We start from the raw sequence: 22476 nt of genomic DNA, 5'->3' as shown, positions 1-22476 counted from the left end.
GGCATCCCCCCCCCTTTTTTTTATTCATTTATACGTAATCACCGAATCAATACACCAGTGACCATATATCGCGGGGCAAGAGTGGCAAATTTTGCAAGCAGGAATTTTTTAATCTCGTGTCGACAACGCGGTCAATGCGGACGCATTTTAAGAGAGTCGTTCGTCATTTTCGCGAAAGTAATTACATTCTTCGCGACTTGGTATCACGCCGAAGAGATGTATAGGATATTTCAGGAGGGTAGAGCTTAATGTAATAACGAGGTGATGGTATCGCTTATATATAAGTGAAAAATTTCCATGAAATTTAATTTGATTTGTGAAACTCAATTCAGTTGTTACCTGACGTGAAGGAGAATCTTTTGAAGGTCCCGTAATATCTTGATACTTTCCTCATCGAAAAAAATGAAACGAGTGAAAAGATATCTTAATATTTAAGTTGGACTTTCCAAGAAATATTGAAGTTCTTTGTTTCGATGAAAATAATAATTGTTAAATCCGTGATGCGTCATTGCGCTTGCATCGTTAGACGTTGAGAAGGTAATATCGGAAGGTTAAACTTTCGGGGATTATAAAGGGTCCAGAAAACGGATAGGCCACGGCAGGATCGTCCTCGAAAGTCTTTATTACTTCGAGAGCTAAATACAAGGGGCGAATTAAGGGTTTTCTTCTGTTTCGACGCCGGTGGCGTTTCGGCGACGTCGACGTCGCCGTCGCGGCGGTGTGCCCGTCGGAAAGTATCTGTCGCGAACTTCGGCCGAGACAATTTCAATTTCCGGTTCTATCGTAAATTAGTTTCCTCCGTTCGATGGCACAGCGATATTCAGAAAGTTCGTCGTCGGCTGTGCGACGAAGCGGATTTAATGTCGACGAACCACTTTTATCGATCAATCGCGGTTAAACCCTCTCGATTGCCTTCAAATATTAATCCCGACATTTACAATAATTATTTGTCTGATAAAATAACGTTTTCGAATCTACGGGTGGGAGGAAGCTAATTCGAAAGTCTGTGGGCGTTCTTTATAATGCAAGTTATAGTACAAATAATGATGAAAAATGAATATATGTAGAGATATGGAAAAAAGCTCTATATATATTTTTATCATCAATATAAATTTTATATTTTATTTAAATTGTTAGTCTGGCCAACTAGATCAAAAGGGTTATTGGGTCATTAAGTATGAAACTTTACATATGTGAATATCTTGAAATTGTGTAGTTGATGTAAAGTTTCATACTTAATGACCCAATAAACATAAAAATTAATTGTGTTTTAGTATATTGAGGTATTCCTTAAGAAAATGTTTCAATAAATACTGATTACTAATCATGATATTTTATCAGTTAGTGATGCGGTGTTATTAGTTACTGATACAGCTAATCAGTTTATTGAAACACGTTTTCTTAAGGGATTAATATTTAAATGCATACTCCTTACGAGCGAAAGTACATAAAATCATATAAATATAACGTAAAATTGAAAACATTATGAACAATTTAATTTAACAAGATATCTCTTTTAAATTTGTATTCTGCTGAAGAAAAAAAATGGAGACTAATGGCGCCCAGCGTCGCGGTTGCGATTTCGTTGATAATAACCGATAATCACAATTACTGTTGGAAATTACATTAATTAATAAATATTCGTTTGGTTGAAAATGTTTACAAAAACGATATGCAATTTGTTTGCAACGTTATAATCTATCGTAACGTTCTACGATATTAAACAATATACAAATGAAGCGACATACAGGAACGTTACATCACTTCGCTATAATATAACATCGAAACAAATGGGCTAGCCTTTGATCCGCGCGAAGTGTAATGGTTTCTATATTTGCTCTATATCGTAAACAGTGACCAGATTTAATTTCGCTCACGGTCTCGCATTCATTTATATCGCGCGGACGGGTTGCATTCGCTGGTACTCTGGCATGCGCGCCGGAAATCTAAAATACGTTTCGAGAGTTCATTGCGGTTATTCGCCGAATGTAATCCGATTTTATGAGCCTTTCTCATAAATTAGTTTCATAAAAACGTCGAATCTTTTTTACCGTGAGAATTGTTTTTTAACAATTATAAACAGCTTTTTTTTAACGATTTATAAACAACTATTCATTTAACGCATAGTTTCATATAAATGTCGCGATGTTTTGAAGGGCAAAAACAGTTATAAATAGACAAGAAAATAAATGTTTAATAACTTTGGTTCGTTTGGTCTTACCGTTTAAGCTGTTCAATCGATTCGTCTGGAAGATATGATTCAATTTCACTCTCATTTTGGTTTCTTCTACTTTTTCAGGTGTTGTCGTTAGTCTACCAATGCACGTCAGCGAGAGCGGCGATGAGGGCTTGGGCAGCATGTCCCCCGAGCCGTTGTCGGTAATCACAGTGACCACAGAGGGACATTCCGTTGTGAACAGCGACGTGGTGGAGCTCAAGCGACAGTTAGAAAGGGAGCGTCACGCGAGAGTGCTTTTAGAGAAACAGATGAGAGCAATTCAGAGCCAGTTGTATCCAGAGAGATTCCGAGACAATCAGCTAATCGCTTATCAGCCCCACGAGGTAACGTTTCTCTCCTGCATTGCTTTCATTAATCTTTCCGATAATGAAGGTAAAGGTGGACGATATTGCACACGAACAAATTAATCGATAAAATTTTAAGGAGTGAAGCAGAATGGGTTACCTATTGGATTACGTAAAAACTCCACACAGAAAGTAGGCTTTTGCCAAAGTGTCTCTGAAAAATCAAACTAGATACATATTTGAGAACAATTTTGTCGGACCAACAAAATAATTATGTAGAAAGTTTAAGCATTGATGAGCAGAGCTATAAAAAATTTGAACTTCTAGCAACCAATTATTTTGATATGGCATAACAAAATCATTTTCACATTTGTATCTAGCTAGGTTTTTAGGCACTTCAGCAAAACCGTTCTATCCATGCATATATAAAATTCGTAGCTATGGAAAGCGTCAAAACAATGACAGAGACCTTAACTGAAATATCATAGCCTATGAAAACATATTCGAGTGATCTCGATTGCCAGGGAGAGAGATCGCTATCTGCACGATACAGAAAATAATTCAACCGTAAACTCGTTCGACCCTCGAGGATTTAAACGCTTCCTGGCCGAAAGATATTGCAAACATTGTTTTAATTGCTCGCGTAGATAGCTGCGTCTGATAACAGGCCACTGCAACGCTACCGTTTTATTATTTCGATTAAATCGATTTCTTTTTTTCTTTCTTTCTCTCTTTTACCTGATGGTGTTCCATGGTGTACAAAACAATCGATCGGGCTTTCGCTGCGAACGGGCAGACCGCGAGAAGAGACAGGTTTCGCAAGTACGATAATAAAAAAAATTAATGAGAATCACTACTGTCCTAGGTGATCGAGCACACGGACAACGTCATGGCACAGGAGACGGAGGAGGCGGTGGCCTCGCTTCAGGTGGTGTCGGTCATGTCTTTGCCGCCGGTAGGCTCCACTCAAACCGTGGAAACGTCCAGTCCAGACCCGAGCTCGCCGCCTTTGTCGCCGCAGCCGACCGATATCGTGACGGAAGAGATCAAAGAGGAGGAGTCACGCGCGAGTACTCCCAAGATCGTCACCTTCGCCCAGAATCAAGTGTTCACGGCGATGGAGGAGCCGACTACCGCCGATTCGTTCTCGTCGTCGAGTCGCGTCACGTACGCTTCGTCCTCCGCAGATTTTAAGACTAACTCGCCTCAGTATATCACCGCGAGTCCCAGCAGATCCTTCTCACCAGTCGCCGAGCCTCAACGGCTGCCCAGTGTCCTAGAGGCCGCAATGAAAGCTGAGCCTAAAGTCGAGGTGGAGAGGTATGTGATGAGATAATTTATCTTAAATATGATGTTTTACCTTAAATATAACCATTCAATCTCAGTCGTTTAAAACATACACGATAAAAGTGGACATAAGTCAAAATACATATAAGTTGGTCCACTTTAGATGTGACTCTAATTTACCTTTGCTTCGAATACTTAACTTATCTAATATGAAAGTCACTATGTTATACATAAGTATTTCTTCGTGCGGATAAAAAGTATAGATTCAATTTGTCGTTGGAAACCTAATACACAAGATCTAAGAGTGGATTTTAATAACGAGAAATTTCTCGATTGTAGGTTGCCTTCCCCATCGAATTCCTTGGACGACGGTACACAGGCAAGGTTGTACATCGCAAACACATCCCGCCAAAATCTAGAAACGATCGTCGAGGCGATACGTCACTTGGAGGGTGACCATCTATTCAGCGATGAACCTGCGCAGGATGTACCGCTGGCATTGACCAACAAACAGCAGCAGCAGCAACAACAGCAGCAGCAGCAGCAGCAACAGGCGACGACAAACTCGACGTCAACGAAGTCTGCGACCACCACATCCGCTTCCTCCTCTTCCTCCTCATCCTCGACGACGTCTGCCACGGCAGCATCCGCGAAACAACGGATACTGCACGCCGAGCATTTCCGCCAATTCCACACGCAACAGCAGACCCAACAACGGCCCGGCGTGATCGTGGTGAAACACTCGTGATCCAGCAACGCGTCGCGTCCCGTACACTGAACGATGCATTCAGAACGACGATGTATTCGCCTCCATCGCGCGACATCATCGTGGTTTATCATTCGAAAATGAGGAATCCCTTTCAGCCGACCCAAGAGAGCAAATAACGCTTGCAGAAACGGGAAAACTGTTAGCGATCATCACGATCGAGTATCACGTGCATTCTTCTTTACGCTGAAAAACTCGGGAGATATGATGCGAAATCATGAAAGGATAGATTTTACGTATGTTCCTACTACGGCGTTTCGTTTGCCTTCGCCTCGATAAGGCCACTAAAAAGGATAATGCATGGGATCGAACGATTTTTTAGATAAAAAGGACAAAGTGATTTTAAATCGCGGATGTAGTTTATAGGTGAAGGCAGAGCTAAGTCCGAAGCTTAACGAAAGGATCCTCATTGCCGAGTTGTCAAAACGAAACGACGTTATCGCGCTTTATCTCGTGTAAATACTAACGATTCCTCCTGATCATTTCCGACGATCGCCACGAGATCGCTTTGAATCTCGAAGTAACCCTTTGCCCCCTCTTTCCTTCCCCCTCCGGAGGAAAGTCCTTTTCCCTCGCGAGAAAATCGCGAGGCCCGAAGCGGACGTTTCTCTTTCCGTTTTAGTAGGTAGAACATTTTTAGACTTAAGCGAGTAACTACCACGGTAATATTTCTAGCGCGTAAGGCTGCGTACGCTGTATGATATACATATATACAATATTACATACATATATATTATTTGTAAAGAGTATATAAATATATATACATATTTACGTTCTTTTTTTACATTGTTACGGAAATGAAGAAAATACGAGATGACGGCGCGAAGAAAAATATTAAGATATAACGACGCGTATATATGTTTTTTCGATACTTATTACGGGGTTACCACTGGATAAGCGCGAAGCGACTAGAAGAAAGTGGAACTAATCGAACAACAAGGTATTAATCAAAATACACATTTGCGTGCAACATTTAGTATTTGATATACGTTAGAAAAGCGCGGTGGAATGGCGAAGTGCTTCTCGCGATCGATCAGACACTGATCGGCGCGAGCGCGCGTATGATTCCTTTCTTCTGTGTTGCTACCGAGGTGTGTCGCGGGTTGAAAATTCCGTTTAATCTGTGCCAAATATCCCCAGAGAGTACCCAGACGTTTTGTTCCTTCGTAGTAGATGTAATGTGCGTGTAAAAGCGACGGCGCCGGTCGGTACATCTAGTAGACTGAAAAGCAGCGAGTCCACGATCGCTCGTCTTCTCTTAACTTAACTCGTCAATGCGGCGACCTGGGGATGCCGTTTCTGTTTAGCGAAGCGGCGGCTTCTCCCGGCCGTCAATCCCGTTGCGTCGCCGACCACAACCGATCTCCTTATTGGATCAATCAGTGTCGATCAACGCTAGTAATCGCAAGAGCCGAAGGGGAACTGGGAAGGGGCGATAGGTTTTCTACATCAGGCCGACATCTTGCGATTCTCTCTTCGCGACTTCATTCTTAACCCTGCCGCATATAACACATTGTACGAGTTTTTTCTACCCGACATACGGATTTCTTATAGCTTGCGGATACGAGACTAAGAGGCTTTGGAATTTACAATTTCTCGTGCCTTTTCGAGGAGAGGAGCGATCGGCTTTGGAGATGGTCGAACAATCGATCGACCGGCGGAGAGAAAAAGGGCTGCGAACGTTTTGTTTTTCTTTTACTTCTTTCGTTTACACGCGTCTACATATAATGTGCATTGTATTTTTTTTTGTGTTATTTTTCTTTGTGCGAGTATACTGTTTCACCGAATGATTGTACAAGCGTTATCGCTTGAATGTACCCATAGACCAATTTTTAATCGATTACATTAATACGGATCCTTTTGCTCGTAATTTACTATTATTACTGATACTATTACTACACTATTACTATTACTACTACTGCTACTACTACTTTCTTTTCTACGATGACGTTGATTGGTGTACGAACCCAAACGTAAGTTTAAGAGTTTAATGCATAGATATATATGCCTACGAGAAATTAATTTTAAGTACTCTTTAAGTATGTAAGTAAGTTAGCGTGCAAAGTAAGTTGCGGCAGTAAGACAAGACTACAGTTAAGATCTTTAGTTAACCTTCTAGCGGTTAGGATAAATATAGGAATTGTTTAGCCGAGTACACAATTTGAAATACATCCAGGTTAATATTGTCTATCTGTATGATAAATGTGAAACGCTACTCCGTAACTATATTTGCGTGTATATAATACCTTTTAGCGGATATCGCATAACACATTATCACCTAGTTGACGTACCACGATGCTAGAATAAGATAAAATTTCGCCTTTCGTACGTTTCGCCGTTTACATTCATTAATTAACGCCATTTTTCATTTCACATATTTGGATATTTTTTTACGTATCGTACATTGACACATTCTCACTGTTTAATTATTTTTTAGTACGCAGAGATGTAAGGACTGTATTAATTTTTTTTGGGGGGGGGGTGACTAGGGGATACGCGTTTAGCGAAGCAATCATTTTTGAAACGTACGAGAGGCACCCTATAGGAGATACGATTCTATCTTAGGCTTTCGACATTCGCGATGAAAGTGTGATCCCGGCGTTTTCGAAGGTCGCGGATCTCGAAGGTAATGTACAAAGCTCGATGTCGACGTTCACGCGAGGACGCACGAGGGCCTAAAAAGAATAGAGAAATTCACTCTCGTCTCCATCTTTCGTATTTTCTCTACGATTCTCCCCCCAGTGGTGTACGGAAACTCACGGCATTTATATCTTCATGGGACAAGATTTGTCATTGAACAGATGATCGTATCTTCTATGTATCTTATCGCGCTAGATCTCGCGATGTCTAGAATCAATAGAAACACCATGCTATCTATAATTAATTATGCTCGAAAAAAAAATCGTCGAGAAAACTTTCGAAAATACGAAAATGGACACGACGTATAATGATGAGCAAACAGAATCTTTCCCATGCGAGTCCGATATGTACGTCTCGTTTTCCCGCATACGTCTGAGTCTTAATAATTTCGAAAAAAATCTCGTGCGAGTATCTTCGGCGCTTCCATGATACATACATACGTACACACACACACACACACACACACACGTACATATATACACATACGAAAAATATATAGACATATAAAAAATATATATATACACGTACGAAACTATATACGTACGTATCAAGTATACGAGTGTTGCACACGTACGCGTGTTTGTCACGTGCACGTTGTGCTGCACGCATTTGAGGAACTTCTTGACGAGATCCTCGAGTTTCGCAATCGATACCGGATTCTTTCGTTCTCCCTTAACTCGTTTCGTTTCGGCGCGTTTCTACTTGATTCTGCGTAACCACCCTCGCCACCGGCGTGCCACGATTTGCTCTTGATGGGTGGCAGAATGCGGCAGAGGAATTGAAAAAAAGAAATTCGAGCGCGTTACTGCGCACGTGTCCACATGAACATAATGTTACGGCAACATCATCGTGATAATTGCATGACCAAATTAAATTTTAGATCAAAGTTAATCAATTTTTTTAATCCCCGATCAAATTGTGCGTTTGAATCGAACGAATTTTTGAACTTTCTTGAATTAATTGTGTTTGATGTGTGAAAAGTATTTTTTATGCATACTGATATCATCTTTGCAATCGCATCAGTGTTGGCGTGTGTGTGAACGGAAAGTTTCATATCTGATATTACTAAAACTTTTTCTTTTAATTTAACGAAGTACATTAGTCATTAAAAAAATCGTATAAGATTAATATGTTATGTATTTATGTTATATATTATATTTTATGTTATATGTTACGTATTTTAATTAGAATGTTCTCGTGAAATAATGTAAGTCTATTAATAATGATAACGACTATTACAATCATGCCTAAAGTTTATATTAGATATTAGATATTAATATACATTTTTTTGCGTTTACAGCAAAATTCGCATTTAATGTTGTTGGACTATTCACGTTATCTGTGATACAACTATTTTGCAACTATCGATATTCCGTCAGATTTAAACGCGTTTTACTTTATGTATCTCTCTCTGCCTGTTATTCGTTCACTGATTTAACACGCTCGTCGAAAGTAGGCTTGTACCCATTGAACGATCGTGATACGCTCGATTATTTATAGTTTATTATGCAGCGAGATTTAATTACAAGCGAGCAGTAAGTCCGCTTTATTTGAGCATTCATACTACGCTGGACTCTGATGCGCTCACGGATGGTATCAGTATGAATGATGTTATTTGTTTATTAGTAATATTTAAAAATAATACGGTAGCTTCTGTAACGGCGCATAATTTTTTCTTCGATACAATTATATTTATTGTCTTACGTAGAGATATTCGTCACATTTTGATTGAATTTATTCGATTTCAACGAACTCGTAGATTCAGTAATTCTGTTTTATAATTTACATTTTATGATTAAATGATTTACGTTGATTATAAAATAGTTTACAAAATATTTTTTAAAATTATTTTAAAGACGTATTTTTTTATAAATTTTTGGATTTTTATGCTGAAAATGATACCGCAAACTGAATTTCATCAGCAAGTCACGTTTTCAATTATTTCAGAAATGTGACAAATTGGTGAAAATTGACTTGCAATATCATTTTCGAGACGTCCAAAAATCTATAAGAAACATTTTGATAATTAAAAATAATTTTAAAAAATACTTTTTGTAATTAATATCATCAATTAAAATTGTGTTGCACTGCTTTAAAAGAATATGGATTGAAATTGAAAAAGAAACTTTTACAAGCTATTTACATTGTTTAATAATTGTTTAGAAATAATTTGTAATGTAACTATTTTAAAGTACCGACTTTTGTTCGTACTTTTTCCTGGAGAAACTTTCCAAGAATGACGCTCTTAAAACCGACACGTGCGTCATGATGCGCGAGGAATCTTAAAAGTTATGGAAAAATTTTTAATGTCGTCGATACGTTTACGCGAGTTTTAAGGATGAGGACTCGAAAGGTTGATCTTCGAACGGCGTCTCATACATGAGAGAGAGATACGCAACGTAAGGAAAAAGTTCTACGGAATTGTAACTAGTGATAGATTAAACGGCCGCTCGAAGATCACACGTTTCGTGAGAAAAAAGCTGTCACTGTCTGCCATGGTGGTGACATGGATATTCGATCGGCTCGATCGAAGCGATCTTTTTTATCGTTGAATATACATATAAAGTGTAAAAACAAATATGTAAATATATATACATATACATGCATATGTATATGTATATATATGTATGTAACACATTGACTCCTGTAACTTCTCTACAGCTTCGTTGAAATGCAGAAAAAGAATGACAATTTGCGAGATACGGTTTAACTGCTAGAGAAAGTCGCTGATAGAGTAATGTAAGGGTGTTGAGGATGGTAGAGAGTGCGTGAGTGCGTGCGAGAAGGATGAAGAAAAGTGACAGCCGATTTTCGGGGATCGCGAGAGCGAGAAGTGGCTGTGCGAATCGCGCGTGCGATCACGAGAGCGACAGGGAGAACTTTATACCGTTTAAGATTAATCCCGATTTGTACACGTCGTGGCAAATGGCGACTGAGAGTGGCGCCGAGATTACTCAATCGACCGCCTCTGGAAGACTACGGGTCGCGTTCGTCGTAAAAGGGGAAACGAAATTTCCGTCGGGATAAAGGGTGTACGTCCGACTCTTATCGCCGGAGAAAAGTCAAGCGATATAAAAAAGAAAAAAGAAAAGAGCTTGGAAGACACGTCTTTCAAACGTCGGAAAGACCGTAATGATTTTTGGACGTCTTGAGATGTCTGCGATATTAGAATAGTGTCTTTTACACGGTTTTCGGGTATTCGCGTCCAAAAGATAAAAAGTAAAGGGAAAATTCATTCGCGACGTCAATGACACACCCGTTTGCTTTCTCGAGCGCGGCGCATCGAAATTCGGCGACGAAGACGTTCCGCGAAATCGAGTAATTATTTTTTTAATCGGGCCAACATCCCGCTCTCTTTCGCCACGGGCCCGCCAGGAAAGATGTATATAGCGTAAAACCATAAAAGCGTTAGCGTACTGGCGGAAGAATGTACAACAGAGAAGTAAATAGGTAGATAGATCTGGTAGAAAGAACGAGGGAAAGCGAGAATGAGAGAGAGAGAGAGAAATAGAGAGTACGAGGGCACGAGAGAATGCTAAATGGATATGTAGATCGTGCGTATAAAAATAGCGGGACGTTATAACGAGTAGGTAACGACAGATTCCAGAAGTCTTTTTTTTTTTCCCCCAGAAACAGAACTGAGTAGTGTGCGTGTTGTAGGGCGCGTGTTCTTGACATGAATTTGCGAACGAAAGGGAAGAGAGATGAAGGATGGAGCGTGAGTGTGCATAGACGTAATTTGTAGTGCGCCGAAAAGATGTTTTCTTTTTTTTTTTTCAAGTTCTTGAAATACATTTCTTTTTCTTTTTTTCTTCTTAAACGAAACACTTGACTGGACTTTGAAATCATATCGAAACTCCGTATCCGTCGACTGAAGGATGATCTGGGCTCACGCGGCGCGTGGTGAACCAAAGACGTGCAATATAACACAATGTCATAGAAATTGCGAAAAAAGAACTGCGCATGAAGAATTCATTCCTATATCTATTTTCTTGCGCAACTCTCGTTAACTTGAATTGAAAGGATGAAAGAGAGTTGGTATTACACGGCAGACATCAAGCAGAGATCTTAAAGCCGGCCAAAGTCTTATTTTAATAATGCCGGAAGAAAATGGCGTTAAATATTCGCTCAATGATTTTCATCTTAAAACGTTTCTATTTTTTGAAAGCTATATTTACTTTTTAGATTTGCACAGTCGCGTTATTTAATGTTGATTGTACTAAGAATACGTTCCTAACGTCGCTTCGAAGGAAATCGAATTTGATCACGAATATTGAGAGAAATATGTAACTAATTGTAAAAGGATAGAAATCCGTTACTATTCTGATGAAATTTGTGTCAAGTTACTTCTCTCTCGAAGTTTAGAGTTTTTATTTTTCTTTTCGTAACTTGCTATACTTCTCGTAAGTGATCTTAAACGCTTGGTTAGCACTGCAATTCGTTAATAAAATTGCTGGAAATACGTAATGATATTTTCAATAATTGATATTATCTGAAAAATGACGAGAAAATGTACCAAATAACGAATATACACTGAACAAGACGCTTTACTCGAGAAGCTCGAGAAATTCACCGATACACTCTTAATTTTTTAAAGTCTTTGAAAACTCAATATTATAACTTGATTAAGAATAAGAGAAGTATAACGTCGACCAAATAAAAAATCCTGTTAGAGAGCTTCATAGTGCAAGACCGATACAGAGGATTAATATGACAGCAATGCATCGCGTTGTATGTGATAACGAGAAGTAAAGAATTTGCAATTTGTATATTTCAATTATTAATTAACTAGTCTAATCACTAAGAAATCGAATTTCATAAAAATTAAAAAAAATATTTATATGGAGAACATGGAAAGCAAATAGAATAAAATAGAATAAAATTATTGCTGAGCAAAAGATTAGAATTTATAAATATTTATATATTGCTCGTATTGCAAACACGCGATGTATTACTCCAGTTTTACAATTTCCATGGACCGTCCAGTTGAGTATGAAGAGAAAGAAGAGACTTACCGAAAAAAAAAAAAACAAATGGCTCCTTTAGAGACCATCTTTTTACATTAATAATAGTCAATTCGAATTATGAAAAGTGTTCGATCGTCTTTTCGTCATTAACATTTCAATCGAGGAATCTACTCGGTATTTCACGATTTACGTAATAAATTAGGCTCGAATCGTCGGTCGATCGTGAAAAATCAATTAAAATTTGGCCATCGCCGGATAATTATTCGCGGCATTTTTCTCACTTCAAACAGAATGTATTATAAATTATAAAAAGTAACAATTTTATCATAGACGAATGCTAAAACAGCACAGTCGGATAAATCTAGCTGAGACGGACGAACCGAGTCGACGAATCTTTTCACGTTTATCACTCGAAATTACTATTGTCTACACAAGTCAAGGAATTCCAGGTTTGCAAGGGTTTCAGTGCAGTAGTGGTCTACCTTTTTAAACATTTTTATATAATTCACAAACTTTTTTAAGAATCCAATTTATTTTTCCTCTTTCAACTTAAAAATTTGTCATCATTCTGATTTCATTTTGTCGTACATCGCATTTAATTTTCAACATTTGATAATAAATAACTTTAAGCTAAAGAACTAGAGAAATTATAAAATTGATAGTAAACTAGATGAGACGTTGAAACGCAAGGAAAAGAGACGGTAGAAAGTAGATTTTAGACAATTACCGCACTGAATCCTTTAATTGCACGAGTTTTCTATACTCACATATCTATTCAATGGGTAAAGTCATCGTTTCATCTCTGACAATGCAAATCACAAAGCAATTCAGCTTTTCTAAACGAAATGAAAAAGAGAGAGAAAGAAAAAAAGAAAGAAAAATAGAGGTGGCATCATTCTCTTTAGAATACGGGCTTTTTTCTACGTGTAGACCGATAGTCCGATGCAATACGAGCATCCTCGATATAATATCGAGTATCTCTTCTTTTTACTGAAACAGGAGAATAATTTCTCGAGACTGAGACAAGAGAGCCGTGACACCGACGAGGGTACCGGTGAGCGCAATTAATTAATAAAAAAAAAAAAAAGCGGAGACTAAACGCGATTGAAAAAAAAAAAGAAGAATGCAAAAGTTCCTCAAGTTCAAGCCGCGTTTGCCGCGTGCGTTCGCATTCTCGGTAAACGCAATTTTGCCTGACGAAGCGAATGTCGTCCGCACGTCGTAAACGCCGCCCACACCACAAGAACAGACTGCCATTGAGTTTCGAGTGTACTCGTTCGTAATAAATAGTTGTAATTGACCGGGACTAAGTCGATCTGAGAGAACGAATGAGGGAAATGGCAGATGAATGCGTGATCGATTGTATTGCGTGATTTGGTGGCGGATTTACTACTGACGCAAGTCTGGGCTCATTTGTCACTCTCGTTTTATAAATTCTCTCTCATAATTACTCCGTTTTTGGAAATTTATAATTATTAACAAATTGCTGTAAATTTCCATAACATGGAAAAGAGTATTGCAATGAAAAAAGCAATCGTAAAGCTTTAATTGAAGATTCGAAATAAAAACGTGGTTGAAAAATATCGAAAAAAAAATTTTAAGCATGAAAGTAAAGTCTGAGGAAATATATGTCATGTACAAAAAGTATAATATCTAAAAAAAATTATCTAAGAAGCATTGCGCGTTCGGCACTTGCTTTCGCGCGTTTTCGTCTCGAATCTTTAATTATCGCTTATTTTTGGATCCGCCACTGGCTTGAATGCTTGGATGTTTGTAAGAGAGAACGGGGCATGTAATCCTTCCGCGTGAAAAGTCTTCTTGGGCTGTAAAATCCAAATCTCTGTCACCAAGTTCTACCGCGAGAGAAGGCGAGTCGTTCCTTGACGTTGGCCGGAGACACGACGCAGTCTATAAATTGGGCCGTAGAATCGTACTGATCGAAAGTCCCGATAAAAAACAAATTTAAAAAAAAAAAAACTATTCGGGTCCGATCCGAGACGACGCGCGTTAACGAGTTAGGCCGACTGACATTTATTCTAAGAGAAGAGCCTGTGTACGAATCGGTACAATAGAAAAGGGAAAAAAAAGATATAATTCTCTGTGATGTATTTCTATGATTTAATTATATGTAATTATGATTATTCTTACGATTATGATTAATATTATTTGCGAATAAATCGCTGTGCAAGTATCGATTAATGATTAGTGTAAGATAAAACGTAGAGCGCGATCGAGCATTGCCAAGAGGCGCAACGCGTCCGTATCTTAGATACTGAAACGTGAGAGATCGCACAAATCGTATAATTTATTGCACTACGAATACGAACGTTAATCGCCCCTGTCGAAAGTCGAAATATGGGAATCATACAACCGGAGAGAAAACAGTTAAAAAATTTCTTTCCCAGGAAGCCGGGGAAAAAAAAGGGAACGACGTTCAACAAAATACATATGATGTTTTCGCGTGTGGATAGCTCATTTTATTCGCGTTATTTATTTGTAGCCGATGAGCGAGTAAAGAATATTACGATCCTCTTGAGAAAAGTATATTTGGTGCAAGAGCGTGGGCGTGCAGAAGAATTGATCTCTGTGAGTTTCTCCAGGGAAGAAATTCGCAATACTCGCTCGTTTATCAGCACTCAATATCGCTGTGAAAGATTTAATAATTCGTCAGAAACGCGTGTAATATAATTACGCATATAAATTTTATCGAGAAAAATTCTATGTGTGAGAAGAGAGAAATTAGAATAACGTAAAGTAACTAATCGAGATTGTAAACAGTTAAGTTTTTAATTATCTTATTAATATATTTCTGCTTCTTCCCCTTTATGCTTGTCTTTAAGAATCAAAAACGTGAATTCCCCAAGGAGTAAAATAATTTTGTGTGTCGACCATCGATTACTTATTAACGCTAACGTGAAGGAAAAGTAAACGGGGGATATCAAAAGTGCGGCGTGTCGCGACGCTAGATACGATCGGAGAAGCGATAGGAAAACTAGGTAGTCATTTAGAGTGCCAGGAAGGAAAGTGAAAGAGAAAGAAAGAGAGATGGATGAAATGCGAAAGGGAATGCGTCGATTTTTTGCGAGAGTGAGAGTGCGAGAAAGATTTTCGTCGATTAAGCTCCGTAAAATAAATAAGAACGCCGACTGCATCGCGGCGACTCGAGCGAATCCCGGAAAGTATAACTCGTTAATATTTATGTCGATGACGGGGGACGGTCCATGTAATTCGTTCGGGTCGGCGGATAGCATTAAGAATTATGATTACTATCGTACGAGAAATAGGAAGAGAGATATCGGATGCGGCTGGAAAAAGCGGAGGTTTCGTGCTACGGCAACTTAAGGCGTTCGAGAACTCGAACCGGGAACTTGGAACTTGGAGGAAATCGCCAATATTATATATATATATATATATATATACAGGGCGTCCTATGACCCAGGGCATTCCTTGGAATCGATACTTATTAAAGAAAATTCGAGCGCGAAAGATTTCCGAGTTATTGGCGATTGAAAATAAAAAAAGAATGCTCTTCGCGAAATAAGGATTCGAAAGGCAAGCAAGTGGCAGAAACATATTTCTGCGATTAGTTTAATTTAATGTAAACGTTTTATCATTAGAGATTAGAAAATTATGGGAAAGTACGAAAATTATGAGCTCTCCCGATATTTTGTCTAAACAAAAATGAATCCCAAAAAAAATTGGCCGAGCGAAACTGTGATTAAAAGGATAACCCGATGTTTCGGCGACACCCTGTATTGTAGGACTCCTTTCGAGAAAAACAAAAACATACGCGTAGCGATATATATTCGGCTCTTATTTGCTATTTCTATCGATTGGTACTTCGCCACGTATGAATATTCCAAAAGAAAACAAAGAAAGCGACCGAAAACGGTCATTATACGCGAAAATGTGCCGACTACGTTGATTCGAGATCACGTTTATAAGAGCAGAGAGCGGAAACACGATTTTGTTACTTTTGCAGATCAACAAGGAATCTCGTGCGTCTGTCTGAATCGCTTATATTGCGAAAATGTGCCGCAATAATAAATAAAACAATTATTGAGAAATTATTTGGTATTTTCTTGGAAAAAATTATTAAAATTGTAACTTTTATCAGTAAAAAATATTAAGAACACAATTACCTTTTTTTTTATTAATTATAAAGAAAAGACGTCTAGTTCTAGATCAGTTATACGAGCTTTGAGATGTAATGAAATGAATTACAGAGAGTAATGCTCCAGAAAAATGTTGCGACGCATTAATAGCGAATGATAGCGAGATTACTTTAATCGGGCAAAAGCGAGCGAGAGAGTGGACACGAGAGACAGCGAGAGAGTGGGAGAGAGTGAGAAAATGCGTTAGATAGAGATACGTAAAAGAGCGGAAGTGTCTTAGAGCTAATGGAATTCCTCTGCGCGAATGCACGGAACGCGCTAACACAAGCAGCCACCTCCGAACGAGAAGTCTTCAATACCATTTGCATATTGCTTTATTGTTACACGAACATTATAACGATATATTACATAAAAAAAAAGGAATATTACAGGTACAGTGGTACGCATACAATTAAAGCGATGAGTTCCACGACGCGACGGCGACGATCGCGCGGACAAGTTTCCGATGTAGCTCGCGTCAAGATTTCGTCATTTCGCGCTTGAGATTTTTTTTTTTTTTTCTTTCTTCAAGAACGCGTTTCCAGCACCTCGGTCTTTTCTCGTGAAATTCTTTTTCCACGTTGGTACGGGACACGCGTGCAAATTTCGACACGACTAGGAGTCGCCGGCACGGAGAAAGGCGCGATAAATCAAGTTTTGCCAAGTAATTGTATTGACACATTTTCCAAGCAAATGAGATGTAATTTTAATTTTCTCTTAGCGAAAGTAAAATGTCGTTTCTCGCTTATCATTCTGGAAGGAACTCGAGAATTATCGGCGGTTGCACGTTGGATCTTATTTGCGCTAATTATGTCCGATCCGAAAGGCTCTTCCGCGCGATCATAACATACCAGAGACGTCCTGGAACACATACATACTTTAGATACTACGCGTTACGTTTTTGTATTTACGAAGAAAAAAATTTACGAGATGGGAGACGGACTTGCTTTTCCCTCTTTTCTACTACTTTGTATATTACCAAATAATCGTTAATTAGAAAAGTTATTATAACTAGCGTTTCGTTATCTTAATCAACAAGATTTTATTAAGCGGAATATATAACGACGGCGAACGATCGCTCAGCCGTCGTTATCGTAACGATGCGGCCTGATTTACGCGTTTTTGTTAGTTGCTTTACGTGGTACACCCATTTCATTCGCGTGTATTTGTCAACGAGTGGGAGATCGACGTTTATGACCTGATTCTTCCTCCGTCTCATTTCCCTTCGCCTGTAAGAGAATCTTAGCATTCAGTTCGTAAACGATATTTTTCAGAAAGTCAGCCAGCATTTATTCGACTGATTATAGGCACGCGAAGTTACATTAATACAAGACAAGTTTAATAAACGCGATCTCCCGCGGACAATTCTCCTTTTTAAGCTTTGTGAATCAAGTGGCATCGTTCCTGAAAATATCTCTCTCATTATACGATAAAGTATAATAAACCTCGCAAATCTGTCGACGTTGGAAAGCAATTGACTGGTTCCTTAGAAGCCAGAGAGCCAAGAGATTGCGCCAAGAGAAGTACAAATCATAAAAAAAAAGAGATAATGGAAAAGAGAAAAAGATGGTAACTGCGAAAAAAAAATCAATCATTCGAAGATGAGATAATGTGACCAATACCGAAAGAGGTGTAATATTTGACTTTAGTTTCATCGCTTTTCATTCATTACCTTTGATTATATTATTGCTTGTAACATTCATTGGAGATACCTTGAATACAAAAAAAAAAGTAATAAACCATGTTATCCGCTTGTTTCGTCCCTTGCATAAAACCCTACCTGTTTAATATATCTACTAATAAAACGAATTATACATATAGATTCGACACGAGCGATTTTCACGCGATATACATTCAATTTTTTATGATTTGTTACATTTTCCATACGTTTATATATAATTTATTGAAATATTTATTATGAGCTCTTTCTTTAGAAGTTTCTTGCATGATTATAAGAAATCTTTTCTGTTCCAAAATGCTCACTGTAAAAATATTTGTTACTAAAAAAAAAAAATAACACTGATATCGATATAAATTTATTTATAATCTAAATTATTACAAAGAGTAAATTAATAAAACATTTTCAGCAGTAGTAAAAAAGAGCGGTATAAGAGAAGGATTTTTATTTTTACTAATAAAGAAGACGAGGACAACGCAACGAGTTATTTCATTTGTGATTTTTATTGAAACACTCTTTAGGGTACACAAGCTCTATCCTAGGCAAGCATTAAAGTAAGTATAAAAAAATGAACAACTGCTTATGGAATCACAAAGTGTGGATGTCTGCCCGTCTTACAATCATTAAACGTACTTTAACGTGCATACACGAAGGCACAACGATCCTCGACCCTTACGCGCTGAGTATTTCGCCGCGAGAACGATATTTGAAGTGATATCGCTGAGCCGATCGTGTAGTTGTAGCGCAGACCCGTTCGCTTCAGTTGCACCCACTGCGTTTTGCGCGAAGAGGAGCGGCTAAAACGGCCAGGTCTCGCATGGAGATCCACTGACATCCAATGCCCCAGAGGAACTAGAAAAAGGATTCTAGCTACGCGTAAACGCGTGTGACATCGCGTATTAAAAGTTTCCCCGCTTAGTAGGTTCTTTCGGCGCTCGTCATCATGGCAAAATTGTACACTCTCCGAGAACATCAACGTACGAAATAAGCGTATTCGGAACACGCTTATAACACACAGAGTTCTGTCGTAAAGGGGACCGAGTGCCTTCTATACAAATTCATTACGCGTTATAGTATTCATAATAATAAATTCTATACTTCGTATTATAAATCTAAAAACTTATTGTACACTCGTAATATAGCTATATTCATTGTAACGAATATAATCCTCGTAATTCTCCCTTTGAAGAAGGCCACTTGTTTCAGATTTTTCTTTCGAAGGAGCTTTACTCCTATTGACAGCTGAAAAAAAAACATTTGTCAGCGCTCCTGAATAAGCAATTTAATTATTATAGATGAGAGTAATTGCAATATCTCAGATAAAATTGTCGTGATCACTGCGCTTCTTCCGCTATTGAACGGAGAATGACATTGTCTCTGTAAGGCCAACCAGTACAACGGCTATATCCTCATACTCAATTATAACAAGGCTCACCTATTCTATTGTTTGCTTAACGTGTATTAAATAATCACAAAAATGAGACCAAGGTCCAAACGCGTCCTTTGGTCGGGACCATCAACCGAGAGGCGGTCTCGCACCTGACTTTCGATGAGAGTTTGTTTGTTATCGACCATGCGATCGCAGGCGATATTCGTCGATGGCTTCTCTAACATTGGGATGGAAGCAAGTGCAGCATATAATTTCAGTACATATTTCATCCAACATTATTTCGCTCCTGGCGCACAGTACGAAAATTGAGTTTGCAAAATAAGAGTCCAACATGTAAAACACGGGGAATAACTGAACGCTCAGATGATGGATAATTTTAAACTGCTTCGTTAATTACGTTCGACAGAATTCTATAGAGAAACACAAGTTTTAGTTTTTTCTAACTTTTCGTATTTTAGCAGCAAATAAAACAGTGTTTTCAATCGCCTGATTTCGTCCAATTTGATTTATTAATTGATAATCTTTATTTCCTATATTTTGAATAAAGATTACCATCCAAAGGATTTCCTTTATTGTCGAGATGACGTATACATTTATACAAATGTAAAATTGTATAATGTATAGATTACGAGCATTCAGTTTATTCTCTCGAATTCAAGTTAGACGTACGATCACAAGTGCAGGTAGGTGGTATTAGACAACATTTTCATAACTTCTACCATAATTCTTCGACGATCTTTCGCGTCGTCGGACTGAATGACGTCGATTAGTCATTCAGTTCGACGACGCGAAAGAAAACGGTAGCGATAACTGTGATAAAGACACTTTGATAATAGAAATATAAAGTAACTTACCTAAAACATCCTAACAGTAAAGTAGAGTATAAAGTATGACTTAAGTACAACCATAAAAACTTGGTCATTATTATGGCATTCGTATCCTTAACTACGCGGCTCGCCAGGCCGCACGCTCCCCTCGGACAGCGCGTCTCTTTATAAAAAGAATCTACTATTCGTGCACGAGGCGATGTGATTTACGAGTACGCAAATCGTGTTTAGCTTTCAGACAATGCGTGATTATATACGCCTGTAGATTCGACCCTCTTCGCGACCTACCGATTTCCATCTTCAATCGATGGTAAAGAGTAACGCAAATATGCTTCCATGACGAATTAAAACTTTCATCTTTTGTGTGCACGCATTAGAGATAGAAAAATATCGACAATGTTATTATAACAACATGTTTATTTCGATCAATAGCGTTTGTCAACTCATTAAAAGTTGATTCATATTTTATTTAAAATTTACTTAATTTTTTTATTAAAAGAAAGTATAGTGAATATTGTCAATATTTTTCATCTGCATAGCTAAAAATTCTTTTTCACACGTAACGAGACGAAGACCAAGCAAACGATGCAAAACAATATTAAGCGATATACTATATTTTCGCCGTAGGGATAACATTGATCGTGCTGAATTTTCAATTTGCTAGGTAGGAAAAATATTTGTACAGGCATTTTATGTTTCTGAAAGATTTATGAACGAGTATATTCTATATGGAGCAGATTACGTGTGTACGTGCCGGAAGATCGACCATTGTCGGGATCTTACAAAGTATCAGCTTCTACTACTTCGCTTCGCGTCGCATCTCGATACCGATCTCGATACTCTTTGTAACACGGCGTCGCCTTTCTCTACGAGAGCATTCTAGTAATTCGCTTCTCTTTTCGTGACCTGAACATATCCTCTTCCGCTGCGTCGCTATTTTTGATTATTCCACTTATCGTTAATCGACGATCACAGGAAGTACGCGGCGCTGATCAGGCTTTTGGGTCTTTTATGCGTGTATGTATGTATTATATGTGTAAGTATGTATGTGTGTATATATGCTGTCGTGTGTCGGACGACGAGTTTGAATGGCTTTCGCAGCTGCGATATATTAATGCTGAAAGAATGGCGGAATCGCTGGCAAAAATACATCCCGTCCTTCTATTTTTCTCCCTTGAGCTCCTCTTATGAATTTTGATTGGTTGAACGAACGACGCCGGAGATCCACGGCTCTTGATCCGAACCGCTCTTTGCCTTCTTCAGCCCTTCGTCGGTTGAATCTGCAAACAGAATTAAAACGACCGCACTTTACATGCTTGAAATATAAATTAATATAAATAGAGAAATATTCAAGATAAAATCAATAAAATTTATCTTAAATATTAAGTCGTGTTTATATGTTACAAATTTAATCAATTTCTTTTTTGAATCTGCCTCATGTAACACTTATTTTCATTCAATCATATTTTATAAATTTTCTTTTTCAAAAACTTGTGAAATATAATGAAGAATGGTAAGAAAAGTTTACAAAGTTAAAGGACCCCGCAGAATCCTTATGGAAAATGGCTTTCGACGGAATTTTCTGAAACTGTGCTATATGATAGTTCTTGATGTGTAGATCAAAAGTGTCAATGGGCACAAGGTCTGAAAAATTATAGTTTTTGAGTTACAGTCGTTCAAAGTTGGCGATTTTGCAGTATGAGGCTGCAGTAGTGATCACATAAAGTGGTATATAAAGCTTTGTACATACATAATTATGCTTGTATATATTTTCCTACTTACATACGTACATATTTATCAACTTTTTACAATTATATGTATAATATATACATATGTTTATTTATATGTTACATGTATATTTATTTTTACATCTTTTTACATTTCGTTATGTTGATGAATCTTGTATTAATGTTCACTTATTATGTGTCATAAAAATATGTTTGAATCGTATCTTTCTCAAAAACCACTTTATGTGATCACTATTGCAGCCTTATACTGCAAAATCGCCAACTTTGAACGACTGTAACTCAAAAATTATAATTTTTCAGACCTTGTGCCCATTGACACTTTTGATCTTCACATCAAGAACTATCATATAGCACAGTTTCAGAAAATTCCGTCGAAAACCATTTTCCATAAGGATTCTGCGGGGTCCTTAATTTGATAATAAAACAATAGTCTTTTATATTAATAATTATAAATCTTTTAAATATATTTAGACATTTAAATGTAAGACATATTCTG

At 37.9% G+C, this 22476-nt stretch overlaps 2 protein-coding genes across 2 annotated transcripts in view; one reads left to right on the top strand and one right to left on the bottom strand.

Moving 5' to 3' along the window:
* The window catches only part of LOC105202762 (helix-loop-helix protein 11), a 146508-nt gene extending 128418 nt beyond the window's left edge, over positions 1–18090 (top strand). The window contains exons 4-6 of the mRNA XM_011171426.3: positions 2300–2562; positions 3389–3843; positions 4150–18090. Of these exons, the coding sequence (XP_011169728.1) occupies positions 2300–2562; positions 3389–3843; positions 4150–4558 (1127 nt within the window). The 3' untranslated portion in view covers positions 4559–18090. The remainder of the gene's footprint in view (positions 1–2299; positions 2563–3388; positions 3844–4149) is intronic.
* A 409-nt stretch (positions 18091–18499) lies between these two features.
* Positions 18500–22476, bottom strand: part of LOC105202791 — a 153811-nt gene continuing 149834 nt past the window's right edge. Inside the window, 1 exon segment of the mRNA XM_039446872.1 lies at positions 18500–21512. The gene's annotated coding sequence lies outside the window, so the exon portion shown is untranslated.

This window comes from Solenopsis invicta, chromosome 3 (assembly GCF_016802725.1).
Source record: "Solenopsis invicta isolate M01_SB chromosome 3, UNIL_Sinv_3.0, whole genome shotgun sequence".
NCBI classification, from domain to species: Eukaryota; Metazoa; Arthropoda; class Insecta; order Hymenoptera; family Formicidae; genus Solenopsis; species Solenopsis invicta.
The sequence above is the reverse complement of the archived record's forward strand: the minus strand, read 5'-3'. Positions and strand labels throughout refer to the sequence as shown.